The sequence below is a fragment of the Triturus cristatus genome, chromosome 1_2 (assembly GCF_964204655.1).
Source record: "Triturus cristatus chromosome 1_2, aTriCri1.1, whole genome shotgun sequence".
NCBI lineage: Eukaryota > Metazoa > Chordata > Amphibia > Caudata > Salamandridae > Triturus > Triturus cristatus.
Window position 1 is genome coordinate 526,339,014 of NC_140580.1, and position 15,831 is coordinate 526,354,844.

The 15,831-nt window shown below is 45.5% G+C and overlaps 1 protein-coding gene across 1 annotated transcript in view; it reads left to right on the forward strand.

The window, feature by feature from the left end:
- The window catches only part of GOT1 (glutamic-oxaloacetic transaminase 1), a 110,933-nt gene extending 98,541 nt beyond the window's left edge, over window positions 1-12,392 (forward strand). Inside the window, exons 6-9 of the mRNA XM_085606323.1 lie at window positions 3,061-3,211; window positions 10,120-10,285; window positions 10,746-10,888; window positions 11,058-12,392. Coding sequence (XP_085462449.1) covers window positions 3,061-3,211; window positions 10,120-10,285; window positions 10,746-10,888; window positions 11,058-11,197 — 600 coding nt within the window. The 3' untranslated portion in view covers window positions 11,198-12,392. The remainder of the gene's footprint in view (window positions 1-3,060; window positions 3,212-10,119; window positions 10,286-10,745; window positions 10,889-11,057) is intronic.
- Window positions 12,393-15,831: the final 3,439 nt, after the last annotated feature.

Consider the following 15,831-nt stretch of genomic DNA (forward strand, 5'->3'; position numbering starts at 1 on the left):
AGGGTTACGATAGGCTGAAGGGGGAGTGGTGGGATCTACCTACACTGTGCATGTGGTTTTTGGCCGGTGGTCTTAGACTGGCCGAAAACCACATGTGCAGTGACCCCTCTCCATCCTCAGCTGCATTGCTGGAGACAGCAGGCACAGACTCCCAGTCTGTCCAGGAGTGCACATTATTGGCGCATCCTGAAGCTGCTGCCTGTGCGTGCCTGCCTGCAGCAGCGGAGAGAAGTGGACAAGCACGACTATATGTGGCAGCAGGTAAGTTTAATTTTGTATTTATTTAGTATTTGCTGTGCCCTGTTCTCCCCCCCCCCCCCCTTTTGTAAGTGTTTATTTTCATTGTCCCCAGTCTGTTCCCCCCCCCCCCCTTCCTGGCCCCCTCCCCGCCTCTTTTACCAAATATGAGCGGCTCCTGCTTGATGGATTGGATTGAGAGGAGAGGGGTGAACTGAACTGAACTGTGGTGGATTGGATTGGGGTAGAGTGGGTTGGATTGAGTGGAAGCGGTTGAATTGGTGTGGGTGGACTGGATGAGCTGGATTTGATTGGAGTGGGGTGGTTAGGAATGGGGTGAGGTGGATTGGATTGGATTGGAGTGGGGTGGACTGGATTTCAGTGGGGTGTAATGGATTTCAGTGGGGTGTAATGGAAAAGACTAGGGTGGTTTGGAGTGCGGCAAGCTAGAGTGGACCGGAGGGGGTGGATTGGAGTGTGTTGGGCTGGCTGGCTGGCTTGGATTGAGTGGGGTCAATTGGACTGTAGTGGGTGGAATGGAATGGAATGGAATGGAATGGAATGGAATGAAGTGGTGTGGACTGGAGGGGCTGCATTAGATTGTAGTGGAAGGAAATGGGGTGGATTGGGTTGAGGTGGATTGGAGTGGGAGTAGTGGATTGGATTGGGGTGGGATGGGGTGGGGTGGGATTGGATTGGATTCAGGTGGGTTGGGGTTGGATTGGGGTTTGGGAGGGGTGTATTGGATTGGGGTGGGGGGTTGGATTAGGGTGGGAGGGTGGGGTGGGGGTGGGGGGGGGGTTGGAGGGGGGGGGTGGAGGGGGGTTGGGGTGGGTGGGAGGGTAAGAATGGGGTGGGGGTTGGGCGATTGGGGTGGGGGTTGGATTGGGGTGGGGGTTGGATTGGGGTGGGGATTGGGGTGAGGTTGGGCTGATTGGGTGGGGTTGGGTGAAGTGGGTTGGATTGGGTGAAGTGGATTGAGGTTGGGTGAAGTGGATTGGGGTGGAGTGGGTTAATTGAGGTGGATTGGATTGGGTAGTAGTGGGTTTGATTGGGGTGGGGTGGGTTGGAGCGAGGCCGATTGTTTTGGGACTGGAGCGGGGCGGATTGTTTTGGGACTGGAGCGGGGCGGATTGTTTTGGGACTGGAGCGGGGCGGATTGTTTTGGGACTGGAGCGGGGCGGATTGTTTTGGGACTGGAGCGGGGCGGATTGTTTTGGGACTGGAGCGGGGCGGATTGTTTTGGGACTGGAGCGGGGCGGATTGTTTTGGGACTAGAGCGGGGCGGGCGGATTGTTTTGGGACTAGAGCGGGGCGGGCGGATTGTTTTGGGACTGGAGCGGGGCGGGCGGATTGTTTTGGGACTGGAGCGGAGCGGGCGGATTGTTTTGGGACTGGAGCGGGCGGATTGGGGTGATTGACTTGGATTGGTCTGGGGTGGATTGGATTGAGTGAGGTGGGTTGGGAGGTGTAGGTGTAGGTGTGGGTTGGTGGGCGGAGGGGTGGATTGGAGTGGGGCGTATTGGGCTGTACTGTACCGTTATGTGTTATAGCTTAATTTCAGAAATTACACATAAGAAAGAAACAATGTTGCTTTGCAATGACATCCTCATCTTTTGAGAACAGCACTCCCAAACAAAAACAAAAGAAAACCTGAGTGCCAAGTGAGATAAGAAGACTTGGCAAAATAAAAAAGTTAATTATAGAAAATAAACCTTTGCCATTGTTAGTCCTGTTTGGCATGTTTTTGCCAGTCACATGCCTTCTGTTTGCTGGGCGCTAAAAGTATTAAAATATATATATTCTCCTCAATCACGTCTGAAGCAGTGATTAAGTTGAATCAATCATTGCTTGGCCCCTGTTCCACAGAGAGATACTGAAATGGTAGGCCTGCCTTGATGAATTACGAGGCTGTAAAGAAGAGTGCCTATCAAGGCAACAAATGGTAAGAAACAGGCGGGCTTCAAGCACTTTTCTGTATACAAGAGTATCCTGCAAGCGAGATGCATGTGCTAGCGCAGGCTCAACCCCTCCTGCACCCCCTCACCTCCCAATATTCAAGATGTAAGAATAAAAGCCTGGCTGAGAAAAGGGTACCTGGGAGAAGGTAAGGTTTCAAAGTTAAGTCCTGTGATATTTGGATGAAGAACTTAAATAGATTAAGGGGAAAATATAGGTGTCTTGTTCTTTCAGGAAGAAAACAAGCAAAGCCCATTTTCGGCAGCAGATTGGTGACGTAGGAATATGGACAGGAGATTAGCTGATCACGAGTGTACGGGCCTGATTTAGATCTTGGCAGATGGGAATATTCCATCCATCTTATTACAAACGCATTATATCCCAGTGTACTTGTAATACGGCAGACGGTATATCCGTCACATTTATGACTGAGTACCCTTCCACCAACCTCTATATAAGGCCCTAAATCTGTTACGTTGAAATTAAATCCATGTCGAGAAATATTGAAGGGAAGTTTGGGTGATCTTTGTGAGTTTATATATTGGTGTACTAAAGAAGTAATGTTTTCCTTTAAACTTAAATATCTTATCGGAAAACTGGCACGTTTTTCTCTTAAGTGTCCAGACTGGGCTCCACTATTTAAAAGTGGTTTGTGTGTATTCAGCACAACAGAATCTCGGATTGGAAGACTTTATAATCCATCTCAGTGCAGTGAAACAGGTTCATGTGCAACCCTTATTCTAAACTGGCCACGTTCAAGTATACAAAGAAGTTTCTATTATACAACTATATGTGATATTGTTATCTAAGAAGCATATATGTAACCATATTGATCCTTTTTCTTCCTCCTTCTCCCGAAAATAGCGGAAATACCTTTTTCCATTCTTTGATTCGGCCTATCAAGGTTTTGCCTCTGGGAGCCTCGATAAGGATGCCTGGGCTGTGCGTTACTTCGTCTCTCAGGGATTTGAGCTGTTCTGCGCGCAATCCTTCTCCAAGAATTTTGGATTATACAGTGAGTGCTGGGGCCTTGGGATGACCAACCTCTTTAAACTACTGTGTTAGCAGCACATTGGTTTTATGTCAAGATCCTTTGTAAAACCTGTTCATTTGACCTTATTCATACCCTATATCGTGCAAAAACTGTGCTTCCTTAAAGTTCAATTACCTCGTGTAATTTTCTCCTCTTCGAAGAATTTGGTCACTCCTCACCCTAGAGGCAAGTAAATGTTTCGGGGGCCACCTTTCCCAGTGGATTGAGTCTTGTTTCCATAGCTTTAGCGACAGGATTAAGTATTATGGAATAAAATGACTATGTAACTTTAATACTCCTAGGTAGTAGATGTATTGACTGTACTTTCACCTACCCTCTCTCCCTGGGTCAAGAACTACCCTTATAGAGCATCCAGACACTTCATATATAGAACTTAAGAGTGAGTATCACATATTATAGGAATGCAAGTAGTTTAGAGGTGGCTAACCTTGAGCGTGATCTAGTTGCATCCTCATCCCACGACACCTCTCACAGGCTTGCAGTAAAGCAGCAGGAATATCTTGCACTTGCAAGTGAGGCAGCTAGGGCACACTACCACGCGACACAACATAGGATTTATGAGATAGGCGATAAAGCTAGTAAACTACTGGCGTGGTTGGATAGACTAGAGGCGGCCAATCGCTGGGTCGCCGAGATAGTTGCACCGGATGGTGAGAGACGGAGTCCACTGGGGCGGAATTGCGGACATTTTTGCAACGTAACCTACACACCACATCTACATCTTACCAGGCCCCTCACACCCACGGCACCTATACGGCAAGGAACAAAAGATCTCCGATAAAGAGCCCCTTTATGGGTGCCCGTCGAGCATTGCAGCGCCGGCTCGACGAGGAGCAGACCCATATGATGAAGTATGACACCTAGCTTGCTGGGTGTGTGAGGGTCCTAGTTCCGAAAGGAGGTATTTCCCATCTCCCCACCACTCTTGAGTACTCACCAGGTGGCCAACTTGCCACCCAGGAACACCGTACCTCTTTTGTCTTAAAGTACGTAGCGTACTCACCAAGGCCATCCCTAAGGGCTCCGAACTCCCGGCCTCTTCGCCTTTAGAAGATAGGCTCCTAGACGATTACCTGCCAGATAAGGCGATTTCCTTAACATATCGCAAGATAATTAATAATCTTCCAGAATCGAAGGATAACGTCCGTATGAAGTCGGTGGCTGACCTGGGGGACATACCGGATGACGATTGGAGGGAAGCCCTGGCTTCGCCCAAGGAGGTGGCTATCAGGTCCCGGTTTAAACTTATCCAACTAAAATTGCTACACCTCCACGGCTTTGGTCAAGATGGGATTCCTGTCCTCCCTAGTTTGTCCCTGGAACTGTGGTGGGGTGGGTACTTTCCTGCATCAATGGTGGGAATGCCAGGTCCTTCAGCACTATTGGTTTGCGATTGTGTCCCTTATGTTCCAGATCTGCCAAAAACCAATAGACCCCACCCCAAGGATATAGCTCCTAAATATCTGGGATGCTACAGATCTGAATCGGTCTGAGCAAACGTGGGTCTCTCTGGGCTGTATGGTAGCATAGAGGAATTATGCGAGGACCTGGAAGGGAGGTGCCGTGCCCCGAAGAATGGAATGGGCAGCGGATATGGACTGGTGCATACAGGCTGAGAGGGTGGTGTAAGAAGGTAGGGGTTGCCTGGGCAAATGGACGAGAGTATTGGGCCCATGGAATGAGTACAGAGGACTCCTATGTACCCCATTTGCAGATGGTGCACCCCTACATTGCAGATAGAGAATCCCTTTAGATGACACGGACTGCGTAATGCCTTTACGTAGCTGCTATTGTTTTCTGTATTTAATTTTTGATCACATCTCTGCAGCTTTTTGTTCTTTGTAATGTATCCTCCTGGACGATTGCTTTATTTTATGTTGTTTTTTGTGATTTTGCCTTTTTGTTCTATAATAAAAAGCAATGCAAGTAGCATTCTCATTCTGCATGCTGATGTGTGTGCATGATTGATAAAGGAACGAAGCACCTCAATTAGAACACATGCTTTCTGAAGGATACGTCTAACTAGATACCTCATCTTGTAAGCACCCTAGGCGCCTTGTACAGAAATTTTTCTCAGCATTCGTCCCATGTACCAGCAGGTGGCTTTGTGCACCTCTGCATCCAGTTTGTTCCGCCCTCAAAGTGACGCCTAAGCCATACATATGCACCACACCTGTGTGCTGATGTCTGTTCCTTACTTTCTGCTCCTATAAACGTGGATCTGGAGCTCACCCAAACTTTGTTCTCATTTTTTGACCATTTTTGTTTTTTTAAATGTTCTTAAAGTGTGCAAGGGAATAGGTCTCCTCCGAAGACTACAGGGCTTAAACCTTGTAGGGTCTGTCACAAGCAGATGACTGTGACAGACTCCAACCGTCTATGTCTCTTATGCCTAGGATCATTGTGAAACTTCAAGGCCTGTGCAGACGTTTCCAGGATGAATCCAAGATGATCCGGGACTACGAAGCCAAGCTTTATGTCACTGAACAACATCGGAAAGCTCATATGGGCCTGTCCCGGTTGAACTGGAGGACACAGGCTCACTCCTGTTCTCAAGGCTGTTCCTGCAAAAGATCCTCTTCACATTCCAAGTAGTCAGTTAAGTTCAAATCAAAGAAGAAACAACACAAGAAGTTGAAGCATGGTTCCTTTTTGTCCTGCCACTCTTGTCCTGAGAAGTTCCAAGGATGTCAAGGTGTCTTTAGGTCTCTGTCCCAGTTTCCCACCGAGGAACCAGTTCCACAGCTTGTTCCCGATACTACTTGAATTCTCATGTCTATTGAAAACTCTGCAACAGATTCAAGCTTTCAAGGAGTTAATGGTGTGCATTTTTGGCATGCTCCTGGTTCTCCTTCAGACCCCAAGGATACAAGGAAACGTCTAGATGGGATACCGTCAGTGGATTCGTCCTTTATGCAGCCTGTGCTTCTTGATTCTGTTGTAGGATCTGCCCGACTCTGGGGACAATGCCCAGCCCTACTTTGAATCTGGCACCACCGTCGAAGCCGGGTCCCCTAGTGCATCGACCCTAATACTGGCAATGCCAGAGGAGGAACCTATTGTCTTGTTAGACTCTGAAGCAAACCTACCATGATCTTAACCGAAGTTTTGCCCTCACCAACTTTTAGCATAGCCAGCCCAACCTCATTCTGACTCAGATAGGACACTACCCCACCTAGAAAGCTTTGAATACCTTTTGTCTCATGTTCAGACCACAGTCAATACTGTGATACTGTAAATGAAGGGGATGATGTGGCCCATTATTATGATGACCACCTTTTCATGGACCCTTAGGACCCCAGTGGGCTAGACATCTCCCCAGATACTGGATTGAACTCTTCCCTGTGAACTCTTCCCTGTGGACCTTCCACAGAGGAATGGATCTTCTTTGCTGTAGTGATTAGACAGGCTACCAAAGTTCTAGACCTACAACTTCATTTGTTGAAGCTAAGACAGATGTACTTACGGAGGTCCTGTTACCTGGGCAGGCTTCCACAGAACCCCTTTCCCCTTTTAATGAAGCCCTGACAGATAAATTAATGGGCACTTGGGCCAAACTTTGCTCTTGCCCACCAGTCAATAGACAAGTAGTCAGACTACATTGGCCTGCTTCTGGTGACACTTCTTTCCTCATGTAACACCCTATGCATGAGAGCATTGTTTTCCAAGCATCTACAAGTAAGCTAAATCCCTATTCTATCCCTACTACTCCTCTAGATTGGGAGATAGGGAATCAAAACGCATCAAGGTATTCGGAAAATATGTTTTCCTCAACCAGCCTTGCTCTCTGCTCATTAAATGTCAGCTGCCTCCTGGGACGATACTTACATTTACATGCATAATGGGCTATGGTCAGCGCAACGGTTCCAAATAAATACAGAGCAGCCTTTTGCAAATTATTCAAGATGGTTAGGATGGCAGGAAGTACACATTTGCTCTGGGCTTCACACCACTTACTGCTGTGGTAGAGCAGTCTGTACCGGTGTGGTGTTCAGCGCAAAGCATGGATGAGAGCCACCGGATTTTCAGAGGGCATTCGCGCATCACTTATGGACACGTCATTTGATGACACCCGTCTGTTCAGTGGAGGCTTACTTGGCCCTGGAGCACTTCAAGGAAAGCACTCCCTCTGCCTTTATGAACCTGTGCGACTGTATCCCCAACAGTATTGCCCCTTTTTAGACTTGAAAAGGGTTTTGGGCAAAGAAAATGCCAAGGCCCATCTTCACAGCTGTAGACACCCCCCCACATAAATCCTTTCGAGGTCAGGTTCAGGGATCCAGCTGACAACATCCAGAAACTCAGGAGCAGCGCACTGCTTATTCCCCTGCCCTTCCTGCTGCCTCCTTCCCCCCCCCCCACTGCTTTCATTTGCCCTCAGGAGCACATGGCCACCCGATTGGAGACAAGATCAGTATTACCTCCAAGGGAGGCACGGCATCCCATCCAACAAATGGGTGCTTAAATAATCCAGCAAGGGTATGCCCTACCATTCTTCCTGATTTTGCTGCACATTCCATCTTCAGGAGGTTGACTGTTGGTGACCCATTTTGCTATTTTCCAGCAGGAAGTCCAGGCTGTTTTGGAAAAAGGTGGTATAGAGTGTCCCATCATCAGAAGTAGGGACTGAATGTTACTCCCATTATTTCCTGGTGCTGAAGAAGGATGGAGGCCTTCATCCTATTTTAGATCTTTGCTATCGCAATTTCTTCCTGAAAAAGGACATGATCAAAATGGCCCAAGTCTAGTGCCCTAGATCAAGAAAACTAGATGGTAGAGCTGCATTTGTTGAATGCCTATTTTCACATTCCCATATCCTGCAGTCCCACAGGTATTACCTGAAGTTCAAGTTCAGCAAAGAGCTTATTCAGGTCTCCGTGCTCCCCTTCTACCTTACCAGTGCCCCTTTGGTGTTCATGAAAGCGATGAAGGCGGTGGCAGTGCAGCTTTGAAAGTTGAATATACCAAACTTCCCCTACTTCAATGACTGACTGACTGTCGAAGGACGGCTTGACAGTCAGTTGTTGACCACTTGCAGACGACGGCAGACCTATCATGGGAGTTCTTGATCAACTTGCCAAAGTCACATTTAACTCCTTTGCAGAAGCTTCAGTTCATCCGAGCCACCTAGATACTGTGCAGTTTCGAGCCTTGCCTCTGCCTCAATGAGTTCAAGACATTGAGGTTCTAATTCTGATGTTTTAGCCTCTGCCCTCGGTCTCCGTGAAAGTGGCTCTGAGACTTTTTTTAATGTCCTGCATCGTACTTGCAGACCATGCTAGATGGCATATGCGGGCTCTGCAGTGAGGTCTAAATTCTAAGTCTGCTCAGCACCAGACAACCTGCCTAATTCCATCCAGGTTTTGGAGAGGACTACAAAAGATCTACAGTGCCGATTGCTAAACAGCAATTGGACCTGTGGAGGACCTCTCTCCCTACCATAACCACAATTGACAATGGTGACAGACTAGTCACTGGTCGGTTGTGGATGTCATCTGGGAAAGGTGAAGATCAAGAGTACTCTGGTCTCTGGCATAGAACCCCCTCCACATCAACCTGCTGGAGTTGCGGACCATTCGCCCGAAGTTGAAGGCCTCCTACTGGTTATCAAAGGGAGTCTGCTCCAGGTTCTCACTGACATCACTGCCATTTAGTACTGTAACACTCGGTGGAGTGGGGTCCTGGGTCCTGTGCCAGGGGTCTTTTTGCCTTTAAAACTGGACGAGTCTACGAGGTTGTTTACCACCTGGCTAGGTTTGTGAACAAACCCATTTGGCTATGCATAGCAGCTCACAAATGGCACCTGCACACACAGGTGACACAGGGTGTCTTACAGAAATGGAGTGAACCATGGCTTGATTGTGCCTTGTCAGCACTTTTGCCCACTGGAGTTCCCAAGAATACTCCAACAGTGATTGTTCTGTTTAGAGTGGAGCACAGGCCTCTTGTGTGCATTTCCTTCACTCCCTTGCCTACCCTGAGTTTTGAAGGTCAAGAACGACCAGGCCCAAGTCATCCAGGAGGCTCCAGTTTGCACTGGTAGAGGTTGTGGTACCTGTAATTATTTGGCATGAGCCTCTGGTCAGGAGGCCGCTTCAGGAGGATCTCCTGTTTCAGCAGCAGAACAGGGTACTGCAGTTAGTTTGGTGCCATCTACACCTCCATGCATGAAGATTGAGGGCCAACAGATGACTACTTTCAATCTCTGTCCAAAGTAGTGGATGTCATTCTAGCGGCCAAGCACTCTTCTACGAAAACCGTTTAAACTGGTGCTGGGAGAGGGTTGTTGCCTAGTGTACCTTTTGCTATGCAGACCCATTACAGGCAAAGTTGTTGGAGGTTTTCCTTTTTGTGCGGTCTTCAACTCTGCAACCAATTGCGGTAGGCACTTATCTGTCTCCCTTTCTGTTTTTTTGCTTTTTTTTTAACAAATCGGCCCTATTTAAATCACCTGTTGTGATTTGTTTCCTTAAAGGTCCGGGCCACATTTTTCCACCCACACATTTTATAATACCACAGTGGGACCTTCATTTGGTTCTCACTTTACTGATGTGTGCCTCCATTTGAGTTGATGTACAACTATCCTTAGCTAATGTGGTCTCTCAAAACAGCTCTCCTCATAGGGATGACCTCAGCTGGTCGCATGAGTGAGCTACAGGCTCTGGCCCCTTGGGATATTCTTGAGGTGAGCAATCTGCAGATGGACTATCCACCAGAATTTGCACTTCCAAAGGTACGAAAATAATTTGGTGATAAAGTTAATATTTTTTTATACACTGAATGTAATATATCAAGGGTAAGGACTAGTTACTGTATGTGAAGATAGTTTTCGTTTCGATTTTATAGCTAAATTACAATTTTATTTGCAGATGAGCGAGTTGGGAACCTGACCATTGTAGGGAAGGACTCTGACAATGTTAACCGTGTCCTTTCTCAGTTGGAAAAAATTGTCCGCACCACTTGGTCAAACCCTCCATCACAAGGAGCTCGCATTGTGGCCATCACTCTAACCAACCCCGAGCTGTTTGCTGAGTGGTAAGAACTAATGGCTTTATTGAGCCTTTTGAGCATTGAATGTTTGTGTAATTATGGATTACATGCATGGAGTGTAGACCTGGCACAGCAGTGGGCATCTGCTTCACCAGAGGAGACGGATCGCAGATTGAAAAAGACAACCTTTGCATTTTTCATTAGAAGCTTGCTTTGTCACTGGTCTACTCGTAGAAAAACAATGCTTTTTTTGTATGTTTTTTTAAATCGCTCTTTTTTTTAAGCCGAATATACCACAGCGCGGCTTGTTTGAGAAAACCAGTGGAAAAATACCCCTTTAAATTCACTATGCCAAGGGACATTTTGGTTTTCATGTTACTGTATACTTATTATGAAAGCCTGTGAAAGGCATAGAAATGTTTTTACAGAACCAAATAGGGTATTGGTGTTTGTCATCCAAGCAATTGACAGTTGTACTTTAATTTGTTTCCCTGTTTCGCAACAGGAAGGATAATGTGAAGACCATGGCAGACAGAGTGTTATTCATGAGAGCAGAGTTGAAGTCCCGGTTGGAGGCGCTTAAGACACCAGGGACCTGGAATCATATTGTAGAACAGATCGGGATGTTCAGCTACACAGGCCTGAATCGTAAGTAGAGATTATTAGGATTCCTCCTCAAAACCATTTGTTTGGCACTGATCAGTACAGGATCCAGTAGGTGTCTATGGGCAATTTAGGAACATCCCTCCACACATTTTAGTTTTCTTTGACACTTTGGAATGTACACATTTCTTATATTTTTATCTTTATTTTTCAGCCAAGCAAGTTGAATACCTCATCAAAGAGAAACACATCTATCTAATGGCCAGTGGACGAATTAACATGTGTGGGCTTACCACAAAGAACCTGGACTATGTGGCGACATCCATCCATGAAGCTGCCACCAAGATACAATGAAACATGCATAGTTAATGTGTACTATACTCCCTATGGAAGTATGCTTCTCAATTGGCATAATAACTGTGTGTAATGTGGCTTTAAGCAAATTGTATGTAGTACACTTCATCTGGGATTTAAATGTTTGATCCTGAAGAACTGCAGTGGCAGAAAAAATAATCGGTAGCTTCCAAGAGAATCATCATTTTAACACGATATTTAAAGAACATTTGGAATGAGTAGGTCTGTTCGTAATTGTCTTCTATTTAAATATGGCTATGGGTCATCACCAGGTGGTGTCACTTGTCAGTCAGTTATCTTGCAAGTGCAATACTGTGTCCTTGTACCAACCCCTTCTTCCCTGTTTACAACAGACAAAGAGATAATGTGGGGACCTCTGAAGGATGTCTTCAGGGACCAAAGCTTGAGCATGTGCATTTATGTATACCAAAAACTCTATATGGACGTTGGGTAAACAATCTTTTCATTGTGCTTTTCATCCCATTCGAAAAGATAAAGTCGATCCCTAGTTCACTGACGTCCTTCTGCACAATATAAGTATCGTACCTGCCGTTAATGGCGAGGCCGTGGTGTCCTTGCATTTGTGTTGTTTGATTTCATACAACTAACGGTTAAGAGAATACTACTTAAGCCTTGCCAAAATCCATATCTGTTTTGTATTTGACTTCTGTTTATTTCAAAGACAAAAAAGCAAAACCTACACCAAAATGTTACCTGCGCAGTGCAAAATGTTGATCTTGGTGTAAGTGAACATTTTGCTACTTGTTCATTCACTAAAACCCTTTTTCATTGGATCCTGTGGAGACCGCGAATGATTTGTGGCAATGATCACATGCCTGGATTAACAGTATGTTTATATGATTTAAAATTGATATGGTTGTCCATGGAATGATTTACCAATTTACATGTTTAAGCTGAGGAGCAGGGAGTTCAAGTACATACAAAGATACCGCTAGGCAGCATAGTTTTAGGATCTGCGGAAAAAGGGACTTGATGCACATCAGCAATCAGAAACACACCAGGCCCACGATCATTCAAAAGAATTAACTAAATATTCGAATGTTGCTTGATAAAATTTGTTTGGACATCTTCCAATTGCATTTGATGATGATAATGTATTCATTTTATGTGTAGTCCTTGATGTGCTGTATTGAAAGCAAAGTCATATTCCATAAAAAAGTTTTGCTTTGCTCAACTACTAGTGTAATAATTTATTGACCACTAACTCGCAATTAAAAAGAAGCACAGTTTCAATTCTTACCTTTGAAAAACACTTGGAGGTTGGACTAGAAGGATTAGTGGTCCAAATAAATGGGCTGCATGCAATCTGCTAGAAATGGGTAAGTCCAAATAAACATGTGTAGTTTTTAGGTCTTCCCTACAGACTGTTTTAGCTCTTTGACGAGACTCACAAACACTCTTTCGCTCGGTCTCTTTCTGTATCTCAGCCATTTGTTACTTTGTTTGAGATGAGTTCAACCATTGGCTAAAGAGTTTGACCATCGGCCTTGGTATGAGCCCATGGCAAATTGCAGATGAGGACTGCTACAAAAAAAACAGTAGTCTGCTTTGCTGAGCCTGTTACTTAATTAATTATTTTTTTTCCATTGTGCCCCAATCCCGCCCCGGCAGCTCACCTACCCCCTGGGCTGCTCTTGTGTGTCCGTGCCAGTCCTGTGTGTTTTACTAGCTGAACTCAGTAAGCCCTCTATTCTTTAGTTCACAGTAGCATCTGGCATTCACATAATCTTTGCCAGCAGTAATGTTCTTTTTCATTTCAGGTAATAACGCATGTTCATGTTCTGTTTCTTTTCAAACCAAATACCTTTTAGTACGAATGCGTGCCTGGGGGTGTGCCTCTTTTTGCTTTCTTAACTGGCAAATGCTAAGACATTCATCTTCTGATGAATGCTTTTCTTTGTCATTGGCTTAAAGCCCAATCAAGGGAGTCTGACTGTTATTTCAGTCTGGCGTTAGTCAAAAACGTTTTATTTCACTAGTTATATTTAGTATACTTATTAAGGCTTTCAGCCAGCCTTCCAAATAGATCAGTCTGTCATTACCATTTTTCTTCCACCCACTGTAGCATGCAATGTGTGGCAGTGGGTCAGCCCACTTCACCCATTGGCTAACTTCAATGTGAGTGATGGCAATCTTTTTCACAATGAACACATCTGTACAGAAAGTGTGATTTTTGCTTTTAGCCAATGTATATTTTTTTTTATATTAGTGAGGGCCCAGCAGATCTACCAGTAATAAAGTTTGATAGATGCATTTCCCACAGAAATGTATAAATGGCTCTCCCACACCAATAGGGGGTGCTGGCTTCAGGACTGCTCCTACACTGCTCTGCGGGATTTCACCTGAGCCATAAAGCGCCCCGTCGATGTAATGACTTCAGTTTCTTTTTTCTGCACCTTTGACACAACACAAGCTCTTCAACTCTCCTCAGGAGATCTGTCAACTTATTGAGGTTTTCTTTAAATTCAAAGATTTTTGGTACAGTTTTCTCGAGCCATATCACTGCTGAGGAAGTCTGAATTGAAGCCCTGTCGAGATTGTGATGGTCGGATGACCCTCATGAAATCTGTCTATGATGCCTTTAGACTGTCAACGGATGTATCCAAAATCCTTAAAGAAAAGAGAAGCCAAACTTTTCATGTCTAGAGCGCAGGATGAAAAAAAAAGAGGTCTACGAGAATCCAGTTCAAGATCATCATTGCCTCATACTTCCAAATTTTCAAAGAAAATATATAAGAAGCGCTGCCATGAGTCCCATTCTAGATCTTCTTCCAAAGACAAGTCTCCAACATCAGTGACCTGTCAACCACTCTCTGACGAAGATCAAGAAGAAGTCACCCAGATGCAGATTCTGACATCTCCACCTTGACTGGTGCCAGTGTCTCCGGTGTCTGCGAGGCCACGTCCAGCAGTCTCCAGTGGAACTAATAAATCAAGACATGCCCTCCACTCTTTCAATGTTGGTACTTGAGGAGCCCCCCCAATATTTCGCTATATCCCGTTTTGCCACCACTAGCCCCAAGTTGGCTAGTACAAGCTTACGTTGTGGGATGTCCACATCAGTCAGAATTCCCAAAAGGAGAAACCTTGGTTCCAAGTCTATTTGAACTTCTAGTACGGCATTTAGTTCTCTTACAATCTTATCCCAATAAACCTGAATCTCAGTGCATTCCCAAAGGGTATGAATGAATGTGCCACATTCTGTACAACATCTGAGACAATCTGGGCTCTCAGCTCTCCCTATTACATGTAATTTTGCTCTAGCAAAATAAACTCGGTGTAGGATTTTGTATTGAATAAGACGCAGCCATAATTTGATTGCCACTTCACGTGGGTGCATAAGAGCGGCCTCCAATTTATGTCCTCCATTACACCAGTGGTCCTTTCCCATTGCGCCCGGAGTGGACCCAGTTTATCAGGCATGTTGTTGAGTAGCGTTTTATAGGTGGATGGAAATGGCTTTAGCAAGGATCTCCTCCTGGAGGAGTCGGCTTTCTAGTGGGGCATATTCCGGTAGTGTCACCTTGTCCAACCCCTCAGATGCCCATGCATGTTTCAAACTGAGATATGCGTTTGCCTGTGTGTCGTGGAGCTGCTATCTAGCTTGAAGTATACTAAATGGGGCCAACACACCACGGTCCAGGACATCTCCTAATTTAGAAATGCCAATTAAGTCCCATTGCCTAAAACCTCTCAGTTTCCCTATCTCAAGTAGCCGTATCCCCTCCCACAAAGGAGTCTCCCTCGTATATTTGTGGTCCCACCCCATCTTCCTCTCAGCCCCTTTCCATGCCTCAAGCGTCCTCTGGGTCGCCTGGAGCAATTGACTACATCCCTTACCTCCATAAATATAGTGAAGATACGTACAGTTTCTAAATTGTAACCTTTCCAATCTATACGCCGGGTGATTACATGGCGCATGAATCCATTCATTGATAGCAATTAGGTGGTATGCCCTATAATATGCCCTAATACCTGGAAGGGCCAAACCTCTGTTATATTGATTTCTCTAAAGTTTGGAGTGCAATACGTGGATGAGCCTCATCCCATATGAGTAAACGCAGTTCATTATCAATAACTTTGAACATTGCGTCCAGAATCTTAGTGTAGGTATTCTGCAACACATAGAGCAATTGAGGGAGAGTAATCATTTTGTACATGGCGGCTCTTCCCATTAGGGTTAGGGGGAGTTTCCTTCATCTCTCAACATTGTCCTGAAAATTAAGGAATACCCGCTTAATATTATGAGCTGAACTAGTGGCCACTTCTATAGGGATGTAAAGGCCAAGATAGGTAAAACCCTCTGTCTACCAACGCAGACAACCAGGGTATCTCTGGGGCTCTACCAATCCCCCCCCCCCCCCCCCACTGGGTATAAAGTAGATTTGGTCCAGTTAATTTTATATCCCGCGTGACGCCAATAGTCCTCAACGACCTGTAGGATTTGGGGAAGGGTCTCCGTCTGGTTCGTCACGTACAGCAGAATATAGTCTGCATATAAGGATATGTGTTCTTCATCTAACAGCCGGTAGTCATCCACTAAACCACACAGCCCTGGGAGGTCACTAACCACACAGGCCAAGGGTTCCAGAATAAGAGCAAACCATAAGGGG